General features: G+C 38.2%; 1 protein-coding gene across 1 annotated transcript in view; it reads right to left on the minus strand.

The window, feature by feature from the left end:
* Nucleotides 1-25,133, minus strand: part of SHANK2 (SH3 and multiple ankyrin repeat domains 2) — a 316,058-nt gene that overhangs the window by 254,863 nt on the left and 36,062 nt on the right. Inside the window, exon 9 of the mRNA XM_075163387.1 lies at nt 17,624-17,690. Coding sequence (XP_075019488.1) covers nt 17,624-17,690 — 67 coding nt within the window. The remainder of the gene's footprint in view (nt 1-17,623; nt 17,691-25,133) is intronic.

The raw sequence follows: 25,133 nt of genomic DNA on the forward strand, positions 1-25,133 counted from the left end.
TTGCTTACCCCATCCCTTACAGGCACCTCTCATGGAGCAGAGATGACTTTCGTATGCCCAAATTCAAACTTTAGGAGTATTCGTCAAGAAAAAACAGAAAAACCTTGCCAAAATCCTGAGACTTTTTTAACATGATGTGATACTTGGCTGGCTTTTCTTCATTGCCTGGAAGTAATTCAACCAGAATAGAGAATTTAATCCTCTACAACATGTATTTTAATGACTCATTGTTTTCCTATCTCTTTCTAGTTTCCACAAAGCTTAATGGACTTGAGCGTGATTATTAAAACACCACAAACAAAAAAACCCTTTGCTTTTCTCAAAAAAAAGTAGAATATGACAAAAACAATTTAGCTGTATCCAGTAAAGGACATTCTAAAATTAGAGCCTGTTGTGTTAGGGATGGTAACAAAGTGTCTAAGCCATATGCTGGGGTAATCTATAAAAGCTAGATACAAAGCTTATGTCATTGTAACTTACTGTTTCAGGAACCAGCATAACTGCTATTGTACATGAACCCAGTATTAATCAAATAATTTTAGATTTTAATTTGCATATAGCACTGGATCAGTACAAACATTTGGATATCAGAAGTACAGTACAGTTTTATCTTCAGATGTCAAGAACATGCTGTTACCAAATACTAAATATAACTAAATGGGGAATCTTTGGTTTTAAACAACTCTTTACTCCCAACTTAATCCATTTTTTCACTTAGACAGAAGATGCAAATCAGAAGAGAAGCAGATTTTTTTTTAATCTGCACAGATATTTTTCAGATTGCATAGGGGACAGTCCACCAGCTGCCAGAAACAGACTTAATAGATTTTGTCTTTTTTTTTCTCCAAGAGGAAACCCGAACACTCCCTAAGATAAGGCACTAGCCTAAGTCTGTAATAATTGATGTGGATTTTATCCAGATTTGCACTTCTTTAATGCAGAACACGATTTGTCACTTGCATAACAGGAGTTTGGACACCAGAAAAACTTCCCCATCAATTGAACTATTTCCCTCATCAGCAGGCACAGAATAAACTGCAACAGATTATTTAGACGTAGAAGCGGGTGGAAAACAGAAACACTGTTTTGCAAAGAGCAGAGTACGCAGGGCACGGTAATTCCTGGGTACCCACAGCAGGCGCGGTGGTCACTTCCAGCCTGCAGGATGCTGTACCACGGTGCTGAAAACAAAGCTCCGTCACCATAGCGACCAGAGCATCACCCCGCGCAGGGACCCTGTTCGCTGAACCACTGGCAACACCCCAGACTGAATAACAGGCGCTCCATTCTTTTAACTTCCAATTATTTGCAGCAAAGAGGCAGATCCTTCAAAAAGGAGGAACCCTAAACTATCTTTTGGATAATTCCATAATTGGTTTTTTCAGAAATAAGAAAATGAAAGTAAATCAACGAACAAATCCCAAATTCTGTTTGGGAATGTCATATAATTAAGTACACCATAAGATCAAAAAGTTCTTAGTAAGTACAACTCCCTCCAAATCTCTGGACGTGCCAAAAATTATGCTTAATTGCATAAAATTTCTATCAGTAAATAACTTTTGAAATGTACTTTCTAAGATGTACCTGTACTCCACAGAAGGATGAGAAGTCTGTTAACCCACAGGGATTTTGGCTCAATTAGATCTTCTCTTACTTAAAAAGCAAACAAAAAAATCCTTCAGTGCAGGCATCGGGAGAGAAACCTCCACCAGCTTTGGAGGTAGACTGGCTCCGAGCTTTAGCTTTTGTCAATAAAGGTGATGAAGGGGAAACCCTTCTCCATCCAGCCATCATCAGAAAACGAATGTTCTCCCACTATACACAACCAAGCTAGCAATGAAAAAAAAAAACCACCTAAAAGATGACTGCATTATTTACAACAAGGAGGAAAACACAGTCCTGTGTTAAAAATCCAAAGCATTTTCTATATTAGGAATCTAGCTAACGTAAATTTGCTTTCATTTAATTGAAATAAACAATGTCGGATTAGTTCTTACATTTTTTGTCTCTCTTGGTTAACTTCACACGTAAGAATGTGCATCTGTTGCTTATGAAGATGTCTGAATAAACATTATGGTAATGGGTCAAAAGAAAAAAAATACTCTGTCCTAAACACAGATTAGAAAGGAAGAATGTCAGCAGACTCTTGGGATCGTTGTTAGCTATTTTTAATTCCTAAACTCCAAACCAAATGTCGCAGAACTTGTAAAACATGGAAGTTCATGGATCCAATCTAAGACCAACAACATATTTTACAAGTGCTTGTAATTTCTTATTTGTCCTAATGTAATCTTTTCTTGGAGGCAGGTTAAACTATTAATCCCTTGCTAGCAGCCCAATGCTATCATAAACCGAGGCCAGATCTGCCAGTAGTTGCAACACAGCAGTAAGATACGACGGTACTCACTGTACTTGAAGCTCAAGTATCTCATATATCACTTCCAGCATTTACTGCCATTCAGTGCAACTGCTGCACGTGCAGTGGCATGATAAACAAAGAGAGTTTTAGCTTTGTATCGGTCAGGCTCTGCAAAGGTGCAGAAGATTACCCTGCATAGGGCTGAAATTCAGCCTTGCTCTCTTTTAGGACAAGGGGCAAGGAAAGGATTTTCCTTATCCCAATAATCTTACAGTTTCATACAAAATTGCTGAGGGAAAGGACAAGTCAACCTGCAGAAATCCAGACAACTTCCTCGGGCACAGGAAAGGGTCGTGTCTTATAAGGGAATAGAAGTTGAATAACCAAGGCAAAGAACTGGGAGAGCACAGAGGTACAATACAGAACAGAAAAGCTGGCACTGACAAAAGCGAAAGAGAAATGAGGAAAGGTGACAACAAACGAAAGAAACAGGAAAGCAATCACGATTAAATGGAAAAGTGTTCTGAAACAGGCAAGATGCAATCAGCTGAAACAATTATAAAATCCTGATTCGCGGTGGAATTAGCAGTTAGACAAATCCAATACAGGATATGAGTATTTGGTAGCGGTGCTGAAGAAAAGGCTCTGGATGTTACAGCAAATCACGAACTGATTGTGTATTGCTGGGGCAGACAAATGAGCTCATTTTAACCATTCCTCAAGCCAGACTGACACTGTGTCAATGTTAGTGCGGCACCAAGCTACGCTAACAACCTGGAGACTTCCTGATGTTAAACACGGTTCAAAACAAAGCTAGCTCAGCTCTGTGCCTTTTAGTTTGTGGTGTCGCAGTTGCTGCCTCTGAGCACATGCAGGAAACTTCTGGGATTGCCTTCAAAAGACACAGATATACCTGGAGTCACGGTGCTGTAGAAAAAAGCAAACACAACACTAAGATGCACAGAGAGCACTGTCCTAGGCACTCGGTTCCTGGTACTCAACCACAGTATTGCACATGGATCAACCAGACAGAGTTTAGGGGACAAGAGGGTGTCCAAAAGTCCACAGGATCTACGGGGAGGACTGAAACGGTTTGGTCAGCTTAGTCTTAGGAACTTCTTCTTGCCTTACTGCTACACTGCAAGGCATCCTAAGTGGTTCTCTGCTATTTTTCTGGGTTTCCATCCCATGAATATCAACTGTACATCAACTACCGCAGAGCAAGATCCCAGTCCTTGCCCTTTGCGGCCAGGTCAGCGTCAGAGTCCCTGTGTGGGCTGGTGGCTTCTGCACAAAGGAACAGAGCATCTCCTTTCCTCCCTCCGAGTTCCCCACAGCCTAGTCACCTGTCCATTTTCAAGACAGGGGGCCACCGGGTTTAAGCGCACACCCCCAGTAGATCGTATGCCTCCTCCTCTGGGGAGCCATCAGGTTCCTCAACACCTCCTCACTTTCTGCAGATAGCTGCTTCATACTGAATGCTAAATTATAATGCCCTGGAATACCCGTGGATAAGGCAGTGGCTCTCTGAGCCACTGGTACTTGAGAATCCTTTATTCAAAGATCTAGAAGCATTTTTCATAGAATTATCTGGAAATAGTCAATTGACTGATGAAATATAGCTAACAAACTGTACTGTTCCACTTTTTATTTTATTTCTTTTTATATGCATCATTTCCTGCCTTTAATTTTAATTCCATGCCCCCTCAGAAACGGAATCTCACAGATACATCCTCCCCTTTATTTTCCTGTAATAACATCATAGCAGTTTTCTCTGGCTATTCGCAATCTCTTTGTTCCCTTCACAGCTTTTCCTAGTCATAGAATGAAGAAATATGTAAAAATAGGCCACAAGAAACTAGACACACTTGATCTGTGCAGCAAAAATAGAGCTCTTTAGCACCTGGCATTCTCAAGAGTGTTAATGAAGCCGGCAAGATAAGCCATGCTTTGACCCAAAATAAAAAGCTTAGCCCTCAAAAGAAGGGTAAAGATAAATTTGAACAAACACAAACATTTCCGTGGGCTCACTGCCTTTTTTCATTTCTCGCAAAGTGTGATCCCAGACATCCGGACAAGTGCTACGCGGACAAGCAGGAGGGATTGGGTTTCCTTTTGAAGGCAAAGACAATGAGCCGGGATCCAGCACGAGATCCAGCGCGTCTCTGTGGGGTGGGGGCTACGGGGACTCTCGCCTCTGCAGGACCACTCACGTAGGTGGGACTTGCAGGAAGAGGACAAGTAACGCACATGAAAACACTAACTTTAGTCTGCTAAAATCCCTGAGGTCAAGACAGACAGGTACCTTGGTGCCTGCAATCCCAGAAATGCTAGAAGTACTAGTGGCTGGGTGTTAGTTAAAAAAAAAAATAAATAAAGGAAAGAGAGACTCAAAGGACAAAGCAGCAAGCTGACAGTCTGCACTTGGAAGGCTTTTTTCAGGAGCAACAAATAATTTCTTCAGGGTAAATAACTGATTTGTGTTAAATTATAGATTTGATTAGGCATATTTAAAACTGAAAACACATCACAGAATTTATGTTAAATTTTGCTATTTCAGATGTTCCAAAGAGATGTAAGAGGCAGTTTCCCAAGTAGGAAACGCTATAATACAAAAGATTATATATAGAGAATGGAAATTTATCAAGTAATGGTTTTTTTGTAAGAGAATACTTTAGGAGGAGGAATAAAATCTGGGCATTTTATTTTCATAGTTTCCTTATTTCTGAAAGCCAAACAGCTAGGATGATAGTTTTAAGATGTTATCTTTAGTAGGGTAAGTCCTAGTCTACTGGAGTTAGTAGAAGTATATAATTATTTCAGAAAACCAGAGATACTCCTACACACATACAAATAACATAATCTTAATGCTGTAAATCTTCCTGCCTCTTCAATTCAATAAATCTTTTGTTGTTTTCATTCAGTATGGATTTCACCCAATTATAGCCACTCTGCTGGATAATATTTACTGTGCAACCTCTTCTGAATAAAGATGGTATCATAATTCTGTCTTTTATGAAAAATTCTGAACAATTATTTCAGCAACATTACATAGAAAATGGAGCAGAAAATAGTCTTTTGACTTCAAAACCTGCATATGAAATGATGAAGACACACATAGAAAGGATAAAGAAAATAAAAATCAAAACAGACTAGAGATTCACTGAGAAAACAATCTTGTTGCACACCAGTAGCATTCCCAGGGTATGCAGGGCATGCAAACTGCACTGCCCTGGACAGACTGCAGGAGACCGGGGTGCACGGCCCAGCCTGGTACTCGCAGCTGCCCAGACGGAAGACGTCTGTCCGTGTATCAGGGAATGAGCAGAGAGGGATGCTCCCGAGAAAGAGGTGCAAAACAATAAGCTCATTCCATAACTGTTTATTAGTATTTATATCTACAGTTACACTCAAATACAAAAATAGGTTTAGGTAGGCTAGTAAATAAAACTTTGTCTAATCGGTTAACTTGGAAATTGAAGAAATTAAAATTGTCATCCCTTAACAACATGTGCCATCCATAAATTCTGTCTTATATTACTACGTTTAGAAATAATTTACATTTTCAACTATTCCTGAAAACACACAAAGCCAGATAACTCCAACTTTTTTCTCCTCTGATATCCTTAAGAAACAGTTACTGTAACAAACAATATATACATCCTTTAGGACCACCACGTGCGACTGGAGAGAACCATGGAAACCAGTAAACAAGATATCCTTCTGATTCAGCTGCCCTTAGAACTGCAAAATACAGAAAAATCGTCTAAAACGTTTTTTTGTCAATGAAGTGGACATCTGGCAATGAAACAAAAAGGGCAAAAAAAAAAAAAAATCTCCGAACACCAGCTCACTAAACTGGAGAGGGGGTACCAGAAAAGGTTCAAGTAGTTTCAATGGCCTTGGACTTCCTGGGAACTCTGTCCAAGATGCTAAGGAGATCTCATTTAAATACTCAGAAAGTGTTTACTCTGAAGATATCTTCCACAGTGTGACAAAATCTTGACTGCAGAAAGATACAGCTTATCCTGAACCCAAGGGAAAGACTGTCAACCCAGACACAGCCCAGGAGATGAGATATAAATGGAGTAACAGCAACAGCGTGAAATATCGTGAACAGTGTGAAATACAGTGTGAAATATTACACTCATTACAAAGCAGTACGCTTCAAAGCCTACCCCTTTATCAAGCCTCATCTATAATTTGACAACAAATGGTCTTCTACAAGGATACTATTTCCTTTTAAAGAGACTGCATATTACCAGATCAATTTTCACAAAAATCCTGACATTAATACCTTGTTATGAAAATCAGATTATTCATAAGATATTAAAACAAATTTTTTCAGTGAAGCCTCAGTTCTTAAGGTAAGTTGCCATTGTATATTGAATGGAAAACATCAACTTAGTTTTGATAAATAATCTAGTTTGGAAGAAAACCAATATGTTTAGCTGTTAAAAATGATATGAATATAAATTTAGCATAATAGAAAGAGGAGTTCCAAGTAAGGGAGTCACTGAAGTGTAATAAATCTGTTCAAAATGGAGGATACTAGCTAGTACTGAAAAGCACAACTTAAAAAGGTTATTTGAACCGATCTAAAAGAAAAATATTATCCTTGCAGTCACTAAGCTCATGCAAATACTTAGTTTTATATTCATACAAATACATGTTTTATATGATTGGCAATGTAACCAAGTTGTTTCTGTATTTGGAAGGCTATCCTCATCCAAATCCAATTAGTCCATGGAAGATGCTCCTTTCCTCAAATGGGAGTTATATCGAACCTAATTACTTTCAATAATGCAACGATTAAGATACACACTGGCACATAAAAATCCACATATTCAGAAGTTACAAATCCACCCTTGTGCCATTAGTCTTAACTTTGTATCTACTGGTAGCCCAATTATATACAGGAAATTATTGGGTGCATAAAAAGGCTTGTGATGAAGTGCTCAGCATAAGGACCTGCATTACATTGAGAGTTTCTTTTTTTTTTTCTTCCCCTCCCTTTTTTTTTTTTTGTTTTTTTAGTCCATCTCTGTATTTACATTAAGAAAGACAAGAATTTTCTTCAGAAAGCGATCCTGAGTATTCTTATCAATCTCTATTTTGCCCTTTTTTTTTTTTTTAACTGTAGCATTTATTTCATGTTCTTTCATCTCTTTTTCCTGTGTTCTCACCATTGTAAATGGGAGAAATAGAAAGCCGTGGGATTCTGCACACATCTATTTCTCCACTTGTCCTACCTCTATTTTTGACCTGGCTTCACTGTTTCACTGTTTGAAATCCCGCACAGCGTTGGACACAATCTTAGAGAGCTCTTGAGGCTCATGTTGAAAAATGATTTAAAGAAAAGACATTAAATTTTCAGGAATACTAGAATTCTCTGTGAGACACTTCAAACAATTTTTCCTATGTACTATCCCTTGTTGGGCTGCCTCATATTGAAGGCTCCCTGCCTTATCATACGAGGTGCGGGCCCTCTAATATCCTAATATTGGTATTGCCATCCAAACCCTCCTCTTTTGTTACATAGAGACCTATATCTATCATGATTGAAATGCACGGATCACATACTTCCAAAGGGCATACGCTCTTAAAAAAAGCACAATTATAGAAAGTCTAGGGATACAGATTTTAGCGGACCCTGAGAAAAGTTAGCAGGAAGGCGTTTAAGATAATACTGATCAAATGGCAACAGAAATAAAAACCACAAAGTCCATGGTAGTTTCTTATAGTCAGTTTAGACCTCCTACATCTCCTCCTCAGAGTTTTTCCTCTCTAACAGTTGAGATCAGCTCCTTGTTGCTAAGAAAGGAGTGGCTTTAGAAGAGAAATGCGGGCAGTAGAGTCGAGAAGACTGAGCTACACTCAGGGTCCAGTTGCTACAGCCAGACAAGCTGATATTAGAAACAAGATACGTCTGTTTAATGAAGGGGTAATCAACTCTAGAACAATTAACAAATGGATCGAAAAACATCAGATCGCAAGACTAGGATGCAATTTTCCAAATCCCATTTATATTACTGCAGGTCTTTAACAAGACAAAATGTTTTTTCTTGTTATAATTCAGTTCAAGCAGGAATTAGTTAATATAAGTTCTGTAATCTGCACTATGGAGAAGGTCAGACAGCATGATCACATAAACCTTTTCCAGTTTTATGATCCATGACCGATAAAATTGAATCGGAGATCACCAAACAAATTTCAGATCCCATATAAACTCAAAAGTACTACTTTCTTTTTACACCTCCTCAGCCTAATTCAACTCCTTAACTTATTCTAGTAGCTGCCCTTGTCCCCCGAAGACACCCTGGTGCAGGATCAGGCACCTTGTCTGGAAGACTGAATCAGGAAGCGGACTCCCGAGGGGTGGGTCATCTGCTGACCATTTCCAGCAACCCCGAGGGGAGCTATGGGGGATCAGAAGGATCCGGCCGCCCGGCTGAACAACACTGTGAATTTCACTCACAGGGAGTAACCGAAAATCATTATCGTAAGTTCCAGTTTGGCCGAAATACTAGTTCAGAATTTCAGCATTTGGGAGTTCTGGGGTACTTACATTGCTGTCTGCTCATAACATGACCCTTGGTCTGCCTGTTTAGCTCAATGGCATTATCCTGTTATGTATGTCACCAGAATTTTTGATAGTACAATCCAATCAATTACTTTATTTTTTGTAAACATTAAATTAATCTTATTCATTTGATAACCTGTTTGATATACAAAAATACATTCCATTTTTGTCCCCAGTCAGAGCAACTATCCCCGGTGTACTCGAATCATTTTTCCTACTGATTATGCTTTATGGCTTTATTTCCTTTTTTAATTCAGCGACTTGCACTAGTTCTGTACATGGCCTCTGATTTTACTCCCCTCTACACTACCTCAGGGGTGTTCAGCCAGTGAAAGCTATTAAAAAAAACAAAAGCAAAAAAAGCCAATACCGGTGAAAGGACCGTGCCTTATGGCATGCATACCCTTTAAGGACTTGGGAAAGGTAACTTGACCCTGCTCCTTGATGAAACAGCACACTGATGATAGGAACAGTACCAAGAAAAAGCACAATTCCCAACTGCTGGATATAATGGTCCCAGCCTAGAAGGAGCAGAGAAGGTGAGAAGCTTTTCTCCTGAGGCAGAGCTAGCAGACTAGGAGCTAGCTAGGAGCCAGTTTTGGGGGAAGCGGGAGCTGGGGGCCCTGGAAACACTTCCAACCATTTGGGTCTGAGCATGAAGACTGGGGCAAGACCCAAACACCTACCAATTCTCCCCATTCTTTTCCCCCCCTCCTCTGCCACCCTCCCAAATATCTCAAACATCTCTAAGACGGCGACGTGGATAAGCCAGTGAGCCCTGCGTGACCTGCACCCACTGCTCAGACCACCGAGTTCTTGCCCGAGACCAAAACTAGCTCAAGGGCACTGGGATGGCCTGGGATTCCTCCGGTAGTTTCTTTTCGGATCAATTACAAGGTTGTTCTTGTTCAGTCTGTAAAATAAACTCTAATGGGAGTAGCTGTGGCAATCGTTGCCTACCTGGCAGGTGGCAAGGACACACTGCAGACTGGTTTACAAAACATCATTCTGAAATCTACTGTACTTATACCATCAGTTCTCTCCTTACTTTCCTGCTCAAAATTTAGCGTAAGCCTAAGAAATCACAGGCAGTGACCATGCACTACATAATTTGCGCTACTCTGCATGCAGTTCCACGTGATATGCATGGAATACACAGAACTTCAAAGGCCAACAAGAATAATCAACCTCTGAAAATAAAGTTTAAACTTTGAAATAAAACTAGTTCCTGCACAATTTTGTACTAATACACACACAGAGAAAAAAAAATACTTGTGATCAAAGGGAAAAAGAAAACTATGGTAAGTTTTTTCAAGCTCTGTCCTACATTTCAGTATGTAATTACATTAACAGATCAGAATTCCCAGTTTTCCAATTTGTTTGCTACCGCACAGCAAGACTGAGCATATGACATTCCATTCCTTGCAACCCTTTGGAGAAAAACAGATAAATAACAGCAATAAATTTATTTCAAACCAATCAATATTTGTTTGGTTGTAACCCATTAATGTAAAGAGTTTTTTTCTATGGATGTGAGAAATAATTATTGATTTAGCAGAGGTATTTGAAAGAAATTGCAAAAGGGAACATAGGATTATGACAATCTACCAAACAATATGCATTTAAACTGTGTGCAACGAAGATCTCGGTGTCTTTGCCATCCTGTTTATACTAATATCATCCTTTTTCCAAGTTAAAATGCCTGCTAGCATATGAAACAGGTTAATGTTATTCACATCCAAATGACAAATACACAGGGCTATAATACATGCCTGTGTCCCTTTTGCTTCTATTAAGTAACACGCGATAAAAATAGAACAAGTCATTGCATGCTGCTGACAGTTTTGTAGATTTTTAAGTCTTTTGATTTACTGCCTTTTCTTGTTTCTGCTTTTATCTTTCTAAATATGATTTCTCCTAACTTGAGAAGTATTCTGCAGGCATTTGATTTATGAAAATCTAAATTACTAAATGGTTCCCAAACCAAAATAAATAAGTAAACAAACAGAATATTCATTGGGCCGGCTAGCATTTAATAGAAACACTTGCAGCTAAAAAACCAAGATTGCTGACCTCAATCATTCTGATTTAATTAAAGAAAATGGGTTAGAAAAGCAATTTTACCACAAATCAACTAATATCCTTGTGTTTTGAAGGACTGTTTTGTCTATTCTAAAATAAAATGCATGTTTCTTAAGATGTTTACAGTCACAATTCCATAAAAATAAATACTTTTACTCATACTTGAAAAATGTTTTATTTAAAAGCAATTGCCCAGTGTGGAATATGTATATTTTAAAGGATAAGCCTACCATATTAGCAGATTTTCAATATTTAAAAAAAAAAAAAAAAATCCATGTGAAAGCACAGACAAACCATCACATACACATATCTCTGCATAATTATAGAGGAATACAGGAACCCTGACTTGAAGCCTAGCAACAGTATCCAAGTATTAGTTAGTCTGCTAATCAACTACCAAAAACTCGCACACCAGCTCAATGTGTTTCATTTTTCTAAAGGAAAAAGCAAACAAAAATAAAACAAAAGAATCCTACTGCTTCTAGCTTCAGAGCTGCTAAAGGACAAGATGTACAATATAAAACAAACCTTGTTCACTTGAAGAAGAACAACCCATGTCATTTAATCCATCTGAACATTCATCTCATCACAAAGAACCAAGGCAAAAGAGAGATTTAAAAATAGGTTATCCAAGTCAAAGGATTATCAGCTTGCAACATACTTAATGTCTGCATAACTGTATCTAATGAAAGCTTCAATATTCTTACATATGTGATTGGGTTTTGTACCTCTGTCCTATAGAAGCCATAGTAAATTCTGTATAGCAAATGCTTCCTAAATCTGCTGTGCTCATTTACTCACAGACAGCTGCAGGCTGGATGAAAACAATCAGGGATTAACTTTTCCATTCATCGCATCTTTTAATCCATTACTTTCTCTTAGTTTGCAATAAATAAATGCATAAAGTTAAATAAATTATAAATGTGCTATAGCTAGTTTAAAAAAAAAAGAAGTTTAAAAAGGGACATTATTATTATTATTATTTTAACGATGTGTAACTGCTGTGCTGTACATCAGGAGTATATGTAATGTCTTCCTCAAAGCAGAAAAGAAGATGGAATAGTCACTGACCTGCAAGATACTTCTGGGTTCCAAACACTTTTCAAAATAAGTGATAATTAAAATAAGCTGCTTTAATGTTGTTGTTATTCCTCAAAGAACTAATTTGGGGGCATGATGAATTGAAATAATCTGAGAAGCTACACTAGGTATTTCATACTGCTTGCAAAACAAGTTTCTAAGTACCTTATGGTAATAGGTTTTCTTGCTTTATGAAAAATATTATTTTAATTTGTTTCAAATAGGATTAGTTTTTAAATGATACGGCAATTTTCATTCACCTTTCAAACATCTGTCAAGAAAACAAAAGGGATTCCATGATGTTTAGAACCTCGTAAAAGAAATAAATACAATGAAACCTGGATCTTGTTTTTAATCCTTTACTGATATCCTTTTTTCCTCTCCTCTGAATCCTTTATCTTTTACATATGATTTATTCTTGCAAAACTGCATCATCCCTGTCTGAAATAAGACTAACGTGAACTTTCTCTGTTAATGACAGCGAGGTGTCTTTTATTGTATTAAGCCACAGGAATCATTTGCAAGGCTTTTTTTCTCAGTTTGTTTCTGAAAATGGCAGCACCAAGCTGTACATCTACCTGAGATGGAAAGATTAATTGGAAATCGATGGTGGGAAAAGGAGCACGGTAAGGAAGAAGCGACTTGCTGAGAGAAGGGAGAGCATGTGTGAGAGAACCCACACGGTTTTGAACTTTCAGAGGAAAAGGTCAAATTTTTTAATAGGACGGAATAACTAACAGATTTTTATGCTGGTATCGTGGCGAGGCGGAAGCAGATCCTACAAAACTCCAGTTTGCTGGGAGACACAAGGGCTTGCAGCCAAAAAGGAATATAACTGCTTTAAGTGCAACCTTGCCTGAACGTTTACGCACTGTAGCTCAGTCATGAGAACAGTCAGCGGGTCTGGATTCCAGGTCTCCCCCTTCCACGGATCGCCTCTCATTTCATCATGAGCTTCCTCTGTGAAATTATCCAAGAGACAGAGAGCTGCCCCCATCCAGAATGAGGATGTCAGAGAAATCAGGCTTTCTCCGGACTGAAGAAACAACGAGGAGATAGGTAGGTGGGACCGTCGTGGTACGCGCTCTTCAACCAAAGCGCTGCTGCTCAGAGCTGTCTCAGAGTACATCTACCAGCTCTGGCCTCTCCTGATGGTTTTGAAACCCTAAATGACCTTATCTATCTTGAAACACACTCAGCTTAGCCAACTGAATGGCCTCTATAGCACAATTTTACGTAGCTGAGAAACCTTACTGGCAAAATCTCCTCTTTCCTTTTTTCAGATGACTAGGTAGGAACTCCTCAGCTTAATCAGGTTGCCAATGGCACCTACATCTTCTGTCTTGGATACCAACTTTAATCCATTTTGCTTCTATAAAAGGGAAACAGACTTTGTCTCTCTGACTAAACATGGATGCTCACATTGGCCCTAAGTAGACGCTTTTATCTGGCAAGATCTGAGTGAAATACCCAGACACTACACTCCTTAGACGAACATCCCTCTCTTAGAGTCAGATGTCACATTACTCCAGTAACACGGGTCATTATTTTTGCCTTTTTTGGCTCTAAAATAGATATTTTTACGTTTTCTTCTTTTTACAGAACAGTGTGAAGTCTTATGATCATTGCAAAGAAGCTTATTTTATATACGCCTAGTTTTTCAGCATTTCAACACATTTGTCTAATATAAGTGCTTTATAATTAAATAAAAAGAAAAAGGAAGAACCATCTCAGTGGGATTTGATCTGTAGAACAAAGATTTAGTAGTTCTGCTGTAAATCAGAATTTTCTACTGCTAGAGGATACCCTGGTCATTTTCCACCTGAGCTGCTTCTCCATCATCTTCAACAATAGGGATAGTCTTAGCATTACAATCTGGCACAGACCCAGGCCAAGAAAAAAAGAAAAGAGAAGGAAAAAAAAAAAGAGTTCCTTTACTCCCTTTAAGACATGCAATTCAGCCTCTTCTAAACTGAATAAACCCAGACTTCACGTACGGCTTAAAACAGTATTCTACTCTAAATGCCAATGAAATACAATTAGCAGGCAAAGGTGGAATAGATAATAAGTGATATACCCAGCACTTAACCATATATATTTATTCGTGTGGAGCTCCTGTGGATCGGTGCGTTGAGATGTAGTGCGTTTGCTGCCGGCACACTGCAGACTCATCTCTCTACTCCACGGGCAGTGATACCCTCCTTCTGCGGAAAGGTTGAGCTATGATCTCCGCCACCGAACAAAGCAGCTCATTCACCGCAACGCATGGCACAGGACCATGAATCATAAGCGTTACAGTACTGCCGTTAGATCCTTATAATTGCAGTTTTGGCAACATTACTTGAAACAGCTTTGTGACTACTGACAAACTGGAAGACACCCACATAATACCTTCTGCGTTGAAAGTACAAGTGACTTCCTACTGCAATAGTTTGGGACAACAAAATTATCTAAGAATAATGTTAATTAGCACATGTCAAAACAGATGGACATGGATAGTGTAGTTCCTCACTATGTAAGATTAGAGATTTCAAGCAAATATTATTTTTCATATTTCAGATCCTTCAGTTTGAAAAATGTAAAAACTTGTTTCTGTCACCAGATGAAAAACTGCTCTTGAAACTACTACGTTAGGTCCAACTTCCAATCGCTACCACCAATTAAAATTTTCCCATCCTTAAGATGACACACCCAAGAAAGTAGGTAGATTCTTTTTGGGAAAAAAGGGTATTGCCACTTATATTACTCAGCTGTATATTAGGCTTGCATTTAAAAGTATCTATAGCTAAAGATACTATGTATGAAGATCACTAGAAGTTAAAAGATTAGGCCAGAAATCTTCCAAGAGCAATGTGGAGTTTTTTCTAATGCATCACCAACCCCTCCTTCCAATCAATGCTATTGCAAATAATCATGAATATCATTGACAAGCTTACTATTAAATGATTGAACAGCTCAACATCTACCAGCTTAAACCTCCACAGAAAAAAAGACTCACCCGAAGCTGCACATATTCCAAAGAATTTCCCACAGTTATAACTGATTAATTATTAAATGAGTCTAAAATAATTACAAAATATGAAGTACTTCCAATTATTAAAGGAGCCTAAAATAATAACAACAAGGTTTAATGAACTGGTTCAATATCAAAATTCAATATCTAACCAAAAATACACTTTCTGAGGGATGAAAGATAAAATGTTTCTCAAGAGACTTCACAGTATGATCTCTCCTTGTCTTCATGAGGATACTTCTCAAGCTCTTTGCTATTCCTTCCCACTCTGTTGCCTCTGGGCTCAATATATATCATTACTCAAGTGACATATGTTGGAATACATCCAAAACTATATGAATATAGCGGATAACCAGACAAGTAAGATAAAGAAAAGCCAACTTGTTGAAGTTTAAATGCTGACATTATTCTGCACGTTCATCATCATACTAGCTCTCAGGTTTTCTGCTCAGAATATTGTTCTTTGATTTATTAATTTTTTTTAAACTGGGAGACATTCCAGAAATAGACATTTCGATGACTTCACTTTTTTTTTTTTAAATAATAAATCTTAAGGAACAAATGTCCAGCTAAATTAAATTAGTTGGGAGGAAACAACATAACATAATGCTTATTCTTTAAGACAAATCTACTAATTTAAATAGTTATGCACAATCCACCACCATCTTGCAAAAACACAAGTGAATCATGGAAGCATCAGTATTTCTATCTTTCAGTGGAAAAGTGAAGGCATCAGGAAAATTTAGAGGATCTTCCCATAGAATATATTTTCTAAGCATTTTTCTGGAAATCACCAAATCCTACAGAAAGTTTTTAGTCAGCAATAATAAGTTCTGCCTAAAGCCCCAGCCATGTGGCTATCGCTTGTCTCCTGGACTGAGTCTCATCCTTCTACTTCATCACTACATTCCAATTTCTCCCACATATTGACATAACTTGGAACCTGCACTCGTCAGGGAAAAGGAAAAGTAGTGCAGAACTGGTAAGTCCAAAAAATGATGACATTAATATCAACGTGGTTTCACGCAAACCAGTTTAGAGGCTACTGTTTGTAAGTGTACTGTGTTACTTTTACTTTACAGTTTCTTACGCTGTAAGCGTATGCACAATTAATACTAGCAAGTCATTCCTTTACTAGTTTTTCTTCTTTTATTGTATACAACTATTTTTAAAAGAACATAATCCCTTTAGAGAAACATAAAACGTAACACTGTGTATTGTCTTATGTGCAGTACTTGTTCTGCACTGACTGTACATGCAAGCCAAAATATCAAGAACTAACATGGCAGAAATACAGGGAACATTTGAATCTAAACAACCATTTCCTTTCATTTCAACGTCTTCATGAAGTTATAAAACCATTAGCCATATGTATATATAAACAACAATAAGATGCTCACCCTATTAGGAATAACTGGTTCATTTTTAGTTAATTTTTTACATCAGATTGTTTATAAATACAGAACAACAAAGACTTCTTACATGGAAAGGAACTATCCCACTTTCTCACGTAAAAACCTTCCAAATTCCAAACTCACTACAAACTTTTATGCAGAAATTATGACTTTTATACAAAACTTTTACGCAATGTGTCCTCAGTTTTCTCAATGCATATTGCAAAGAGTTGAAAGTATAGCAGTGCTACGAGAATTCACGTTACTGCACAGAATTTTTAACTATATCCCTGCAGATCATATGCCACCAGCAAGGGAAATGGAAAGGAGGCCTTAGTTTCAAGTGAGCTGGCCTAGTTTTCCACATAAATTAAATACTACAAGTCATAGATTTACATCACTGAGTTAAACCAGTGCAGGCGACTGTACAGACCCTCCTGCTTCAAAAGGAATGCCTTTCTTCGTTCAACTTCAGGATGTTCCTGTGGAACTTTAATTAACTTGAATTAAAGCATTTTAATTCATTTTAATTAAACTGTATTAGAAATCCCTTTTATCAAACTGGTTTTTATTTTAATGGCACAACTCTCTATGTAAAAAACATCTTCAAAAAGCCCTAAGGTTTTTTGTCAAGGGCCCTTAACGCCTGTCGCTAGCCTTCACCCAGTGCCACACACCAAACTCAGTGAGAGGAAATGGTTTTATGGATATGGATAGATAGTTTCAGCCATATATTTATTTAATTGCAGAGAAGCATCTTTATCTTCTTTGACCAATTATTCCTACTTGAGAACTGCTTTAGGCTTATGCCAATTTGGCCACGTATGTGGATGTGTATTTACTCTGTTACAAACTGGCTAATGTATATTAATAAAGCATCTACCACTCTTTTGCATTACTTATCAAATTTTCATTTTCAGAGCATATTTTGAAAACAGTTCAGCTTTTTCCCCATCTTTTCTTAAAGAAAAGTTACTTTTAAAATCTCCCTGAAATGATACTGTCATCAGCCCTGTAGTCATATCTCACATAGAATCAGATTTAACATCTTCGTAAAATCTTAGTTTAAACACGTATAACTTATTTTCAGTGTCTGTAAATATTTTGCTTACCAATATCAGCTTCCCTGTGATTCTTGATATATTCAGCGAGCTCAAAATTTCCCGCTATTATAGCCACCTAAAGGATTGTAAAATAGTTACAATTAATATATTGCCATCACTTATTAAGTATGCACGTTACATTACTGACAAACACCATACAAATACATTTTCATTTCACAAAGTGGAGTAACTGTTTATTACTTCTGTTCTGCAACTACTACACGCAATACATTTCTGAAACAACGTTGAGAAATGATATCTCAATCTGTTTGTAAGCAGCACTGCCAGTCCCCCAGTTCCCCATTTACTAAGAACGCTGCGATCGTGGGTGTCTCAGGAGACTGCTAGAAGAGCTGTGGCTTTTCATGTTGTGGCAGTCAAAACCAGCAGTGAACATTAAACACACCATCCCCAAAGCTCTGGGAGCTGTACTGATGTGTGGAGAATGCTACAGGAGCAGGCTCAGAGAGACACATTTCAGATATTATTTCCCTTTAATTGCTCCTGCCTCGCTACTCACCTGAACAATGAAAACAGGGACTACAATGCAACGTACAGGGAAGAAGTACCAAGAACTACAAGTATTCAGGTACCACTTAGACACCAAAAAAGACTAAAAAAAGAGGAACTGGAAAAGCTTATGCAGATGTATAGAATTTAAAGTGTTTTAACAAATATAGTTCCAAAATAATAATTTTCTTTTTCATTTCCTGGTTGTCGAACACAGATGTGTAACTATCTATTCCAAATTCTCATCTAAATGCACTTTAAAAGAGAAACAACTCCACTGGATATGAGGAAAGTGATTTGGTTATGCCATTGCTGCCTCCTCCCTTTTTATTCTTCTCCTATTTTTGCCCTGAATATTGAGCAATTGCTTTTTCTGGCTCCATTTTGCAGCTTTACATTATGACAGATGCTGTTCTCCTAATGGCACCGTGGCTTTCCTGATGTAGGTAAAAGAAATAAGCTGGGCTCACATTTCTCATAGAAGCTTCTGCATATACAGGGTGCAGGCCAAAAATAAATATTAAAAAAAAACTTATTTAAGGACTCCCCTGGATATAGGGCTACTGTCAGTCACAAGAAATGGTTGAAAACTCAGGGAAATTTCTGAGCTGATGACCAAGAAAGATTATCTTCTGGTTTGTCCCACTCCACAAATCTCAGGGATGAAGAATAATGCAAAGGAAGACTAAAGTGCTGAAATGGTCTTCGGGAGGTGTACGAAGGACAGTTAACGTGAGTAGTATCTCTTCATGTAACAAGCACAAGACCTTACTTCTGCACTCGCCACAGTAAATTGAATGGACAATTTTATTTACTAGCAACCAAAACAAACTAATATGGAAACCCTCAAAAATGAAGACTTTACACACAAGCAACAAACTACAGACAGAATATCTTGACTATTATGTATTTAAGAGTTTCCATATCTGCTTTAAATGGTAGACTCAGAGCAGGCGTAAATCACGAGGCATGACCATTACATCCATTTCACTTAAAAATAAAATAATTACACATATTTTCTGCACTTCTCATTCAGCATCAATTATTTACACGATGTCTCCTTCTGCCATTAGTGCATCTCACGTAGGGCTTGGAGTGGACTTACCATACATCCTACTGCAACACGGGAACAAGCCTCATTGAAACGCAGTACTAGGAAGACTATTTGCTACAGGCATGGGTGCACTGCCTTAGAAAAAGAGAGCTCACTGCAACACTCCTAAATAAAACTAGACGGAATTGTTGAAAGTCAGATAATCACACTCTCTTCTCCCCTCTACAGTCTGCCTGGTGACTTCATTTTAAGGCCTTTCTTTAGACCCGAGACTCCCATTGTACTAGTCCTTATGCTTCAAGCCATTACTCATGAATCCCCTTCTGTACACAGCCCTGGAAATCTTTGTGGAAGGACCCAGATTTGAACAAATGGTTTCAAACACAGCAAAGTAATCTCCGGTTTAGCTTTTGGTCCTAAGCAAGCAATAGTTGGTCTATAGAGAGACAGGCTGATTTAGTTTAGGTTGTAAAGTCAACTGGCTAGTAAAGTACAAGCAAGACTTTAAAGAAATTACTATATTTTAAGTATAATACAGTATCAGAATAAATTTTTTAGATTACCAAACAAAGTTTAAAACAAACAACTGAACATAGCATTTATCATATTTATGCCCTGAATCCAGGTTTTCCCAATTTTTTTTTTAATGCTTTTCAGGTTCTGTCTTTTTTTCTTGGCAAATTGTTTCTTGTTTCATTAAAAATGTCTATCCAACGTAAAGGCTAAATAGACTAATTATGTTTTCTTCTCATTTCAAGTGTATCTATTTCATGGCAGAAATCCTGTTCCACATTTGTATAGCACCTAGCAGTTAATACGCATATACTTGTGCTTTAAAATAATCCTCAGTATGCAGCCATGGGCGTGGCATGTGCCGTATAATAATTTTTGTCCTTTAAATAATTAACCTGCATATAATATCACCACGCTTACTAGTGATAATCATGTAATTATTTTCTCATTACAATATTAACAGTAATTAAATGCTTTGCTTTGGGCACTTCTCGGTTGTGTTACGTCAAACGTTGATGGATTCTTGGGAGCAAAATGCATTACTATGCATCAATAACACTGGTTCAATTCAATCCCACTTCTGCTTTTAGACCGCAGTTGAGAAAATAAAGAGTGTTTCTTCTCAGATGTGTCATAAGGATTCTGCATGCCATAATATCTGCGAAGATCAGGGAGGTGAGAGACAGAAGTACATTGGTGCGCTGCCACCTCATCACCAACAGAGGCAATTATCCATCTGAAAATTACTATTTTAACCATTAGTACGATGACCTTTATTCCAGGAACTACTCCTGAAATAAACATCTTCTCAGCATGGACAACAGAATCCGCCCCCCAGCCTCCTCTGTGCAGCTTCTAAAGTGTAACTCATGATCCTCCCTGGCAAACAGTACTATCGAAGTAACAGTGGAGCTGTACAAATACTTCACGTTCTGCAGCCTGGCTTGGTTCAGGTTCACAAAAGCAACATTTGTGTGTGGATCAGGGGGTTTCTTTACATTATAAGCAAGCAATAATACCTCTCTTGAACATTAGCCCTAATTAGCATGTAAAATTCAAACAGGGAATTCACCAGGCAGCTTGCTAGACAGCAGCCACGTTACTCAAATGAAAGAATTTTTGATACAGAGTAGATTTTAAAACTCAAGTATAAACATGTTGTTCAAGTGATAAACACATTTTATTACTTGAAAAAAGATATTGCCAGATAGCTAAGAGACAGCTTGACAGAGTGTTGTTCCTGTACTTGCTTCTGAATCAAGCACTAGATTCAGCAAGCTCAAGGTATAATTTCTCTCAATTTAATTTACTTCAATTCGCTGAAAACGGTATGTAAAATTCTAACAGCAAAAATGAAGGAAAATATGTTAAGATCTAAAGAAAGCAAGAAAAAGTAAAAAAGTACAAATATTTCTTGGCATAACATCAATGTACTTCACTTGAATCTGATGGGTAAAGAGTGTGGGAGAAAGTGAAGTCAGAGAAAAATCTGAAAGATACAAAATTATTCTCATTCAATTTTTACAGTTGCTAACTACAAAGCACAGCAACCACAGCCTCTTTTCCATCAAAATTTATCTTGAACCAAAGTTATAGTGTGTTCAAATAAAACTGTAAGGATGAATGCATTAGGGCAAGTGAATGGTCTTCACAAGATCCAGGCTCGAACCAAATTAAGGCGGCGTAAAGTCTCCCCTTGATTAAGATGAAAACTAAATCAGAACCCTACTGAAGTTCTATAAATGTACTAAATTTCTTTGTATTTCAGAAAAAAAAAACACTCGTAGTATCTTTGCAGAAAATACGCTTCATAATTTACACGTTTTCAAATAGCCATATTTTGCTTTTCAGGATGTTCTGTAGTGAAGTGCTAGATTTCTAATTGAGAGGTTATGGCAGGAAAGGTTTTGTTTGGAGGTTTTTTTCAATCACAAGACATCTCTTCTTGGCAGTGAAAAAGTAGCACAGCCAGCAAAACTACAGTGAAAGTTTTTTTCCAGTAGGAACTGGATTCCATTCATCAAAATGCATCACATGCATGTTTACAGACATGAAATATTACCATGAAAGGCTGGAGATAGTCTCTAGTTGTAAAGTGCTATCTACAGACTCTGTTATGCTGAAGCTTCAAAAATTGCAGCTTTTTAAAAACTGCATATACAGCAGCCTTGCTATAATTCAGGTTCTTTCATTCCTGCAGCAAATGTCCTTTCATTTTGTCCTTTTGCCACAGACAAGACACTTATCTTACATCAAAAATCTGCATGTCCTTGGTCACATTATTCTGTAAACCTGATAAAACCTGTTTACGCGTTGTCTAAAATAAAAAAAAACACTCATCTACAATTTCCACTAAAACTTGCTTTTTTTTGCCCTATTTTTAAAGGGCGTATTTACTTTGCATCAGCTCCAGAATCAGGAAGACTGCACCTGCGGCATCACAGCACGGTGTCAATCCAAGTCCAGCTGAAAAGCATGACTAAGTGGTTCAAGTACAGTGCTTTCTGACCCAAACCAGGATCTTTATCTGCTGCACTGACATTTGGTTGGGATCTCTGCCATATTCTACTGGACAACACAGAGAACAGAAACTCTCTTGGGTTTTTTTTAACCATCATTAAAGGCAATTTTATATGAATGACAGTAACCAAAATGAATCATTTATCAGCTCCCTCTCCTCCAAGTTAAATTGACCCCACTAAGGGTGTTAACACAGGCACCTAATTATATTCAAATTACATTTGATGACATACATGATTGACCTGAATAAGCACCTACGCTTACAAGCGGGAAGTGAGCAGAAAGCAAAGCTAAGCAGGAAGACATCTTAGTAGGAGATAACTCATACAAAATCAAAAGAAAGTAAGGTAAACCCATGCAGCTAGACTGGCAGTACCGCCTCCTACTTCCACGACACTCTGTCTTCATAATGTCATCGTAACAAAGAGTTAATGGAGCCACTGAAAGAGGTCACAGCTGAGACACACTCAGAGGGCTGTGAAGCACAAGCCCTGGGGTTAACGACCCTCTGGGCAAGGCAGCTGCGCGGAGACAGGAGCTGGTTGTCACTGTCAGGGTCCGCAACGCAGAGCGTGACCAGAAGCTGTGTGTTTATATGGATGTTTGCTCTGCCCTGGTAGAAGCAAACCTTGTTACCGTCACCCCATCGTCTCACTTACTGTCTCAGAGACAGATGTTTCTTTCCAATGATGCAACTGGTGGCAGTGGCTTACTATTTGCCGTGCCAGGCAATGCCAGATGCTCTGCCGCCGATTTAGTGAAGAAGGGAAGGAGTTTAATTGACACTTGGCTAGTTGCTATGCATGGTAACTAAGTGACAGCTCAGTGAAGTAGAGACTTGAATGAAGTAGCTGCGACACAGAGACTGGGGGGGAGCAGGCAGGAGATGGGGGCACCCCATGATGGCTGGTCCAGCATAGGGCACTGGGCAAGGAATGAAAGACTAACTGGTGAGGCACCTTTAGGAGGGTATTTCTTTCTCCTGGCATAGCATTTTTCCCATCCTGTGGTTTTCTGGTATTTACAGTCAGAAACGTTCCCTGTGGATACAGGCAGCTTTTAAGTTGGCTTTCAGAAGTCAATTCAGAAATCAAACATTTGACGCATCTGGTTAGTTCTGCTTTCCCGATTCTTGTTCCCCAAAGAAATTTAGCTTAAATGATGGCAAATAAGACTACCTTGTGTAAACAATGAAACCTGACAGATGTCCAGTTACAGGTTTCAGTGCGACAAAGCTTCATAATGTTTTCAGACTCTGGACCAGGTATAAGTAGCAGCACTGACTCACCAACGTCTCTCTTTTCAGCCTCATAAATGCAGTTGTCAATATATCAATTACTTACATTCAAGTATTTAGATTTTTTTGATTGTGATTAATGCAGTGTTTTGTTCCTTTCGGGAAATTGGAAATTATATATACACTTTACCTGTCACTAACCTTTCACAATTGATTTTTTCCGCTCTTGAAATGTATCACAAGTAGAGGTTATATTAAATTAGAGCAAGATCTTTGTGGCCCGTTAGCAAATACAATTCTAGAGCTTTATACGTTAGTCCCTGAAAGGCAAGCACCAAAACTAATATTACATTATCGCTCTTTGGAACAAACTGCTCCACACAATAAGACACAATACAAAAGAGACAGAAAGTGAAGTTGTCCCCTCTTAAATCCAGCCAACGAACTTTGACAAACTTTCTACATGGGAGTGAGGAGGGCATCTCTCAGTTCATTTACGTTTCACTCTCAATCAAGGCTGCTGCACTTCCTTCTGCTCATGCTTAAATTTTAGACCAGGCGAGACATAAAGCTTTAAAATGCTCTTCCTAAATGGAGAGCGGAGGAAGCTGTTTGGGCTGCACAGTTGTAGCTGCAATTCACAATAAGCACTTCATGATAAAACAGTCGGCAACTCCATACCGCCTTTTTCTCCCCCTTCTCTTCTCTTCCAGACAATTTCACTTCCTGATGAAAGTATATTTCATTATTCTTTCTTTCAGGGCTGATGTTTCACCCTTCCATTGTCTCTGCTACCCAGCAGTGCTCACTAAATGATGGTCTTTCAAGAAAGCTTGAAATTGCAATGAGTTCAGGTATGGCACTATACATTAAAGGAGATAGCTCTATCCCAGGACAAAATGCAACTTCAGTCTTGACTTTGCTCAGTCTCAGCCAAGCAGCAGAAACGCAGATGGACATACAGGATACTCTGAGGTACATCTACCCTACGTGTTCCCATCTTCAGGTGGAACTGGAAGGAAGAGGTGATACAACCCTGTGAATGAGACTCTCCAGAAATTGCCTTCCCCTTATATCATTGACTTACAAAATCGTAAATTATTTATTGTACCACTAAGGACTATATTATTTTAACAATGAAGAAACACCATTCAAGCAGTCACAGCCGTTACACAATAGGATTCACAATCAGCAGAGACTCGTGAGAAATAAACACAAGTGGTTTTAGGAGGAATGGTTGGGATCACTTCCGTAATGAAAAGACCACCTGAAAAGCTCTTCAATATGTCACAATTAGGACATGCTTTCTTAATATTAAAAATGCAAGAAATGTTACCATTTTTAATAAGCCTATGTTTCCAGAGAAAAATCATATCAACAATTCACCCAATAGCTGCAATACCAAGAAAGAGGTGATGATCCAACAGTAAGGCAATCTCTAAACCATTCTGTTATAATTACAACCTTTGGAGACAGAAACCTTTTTAATCTGATGTGAAGATCTAATGGTGCTTACTGTGGGGCAATGAAAAGGCAACGTAGTTCAACTTATTTCTATCGTGTCCTCTCAAAAGGAAAGCTCTCCCTAACAAAACAAAGAGGTAAAGGCTTTTTGGAGTCTAAAGCCACTTTGAAGTTTGTCACAGTGTACCATCAAGTATGCAGTAGTCATCCACAAGGACATT

Source organism: Calonectris borealis, chromosome 14 (genome assembly GCF_964195595.1).
Source record: "Calonectris borealis chromosome 14, bCalBor7.hap1.2, whole genome shotgun sequence".
In the NCBI taxonomy this organism is placed as follows: Eukaryota; Metazoa; Chordata; class Aves; order Procellariiformes; family Procellariidae; genus Calonectris; species Calonectris borealis.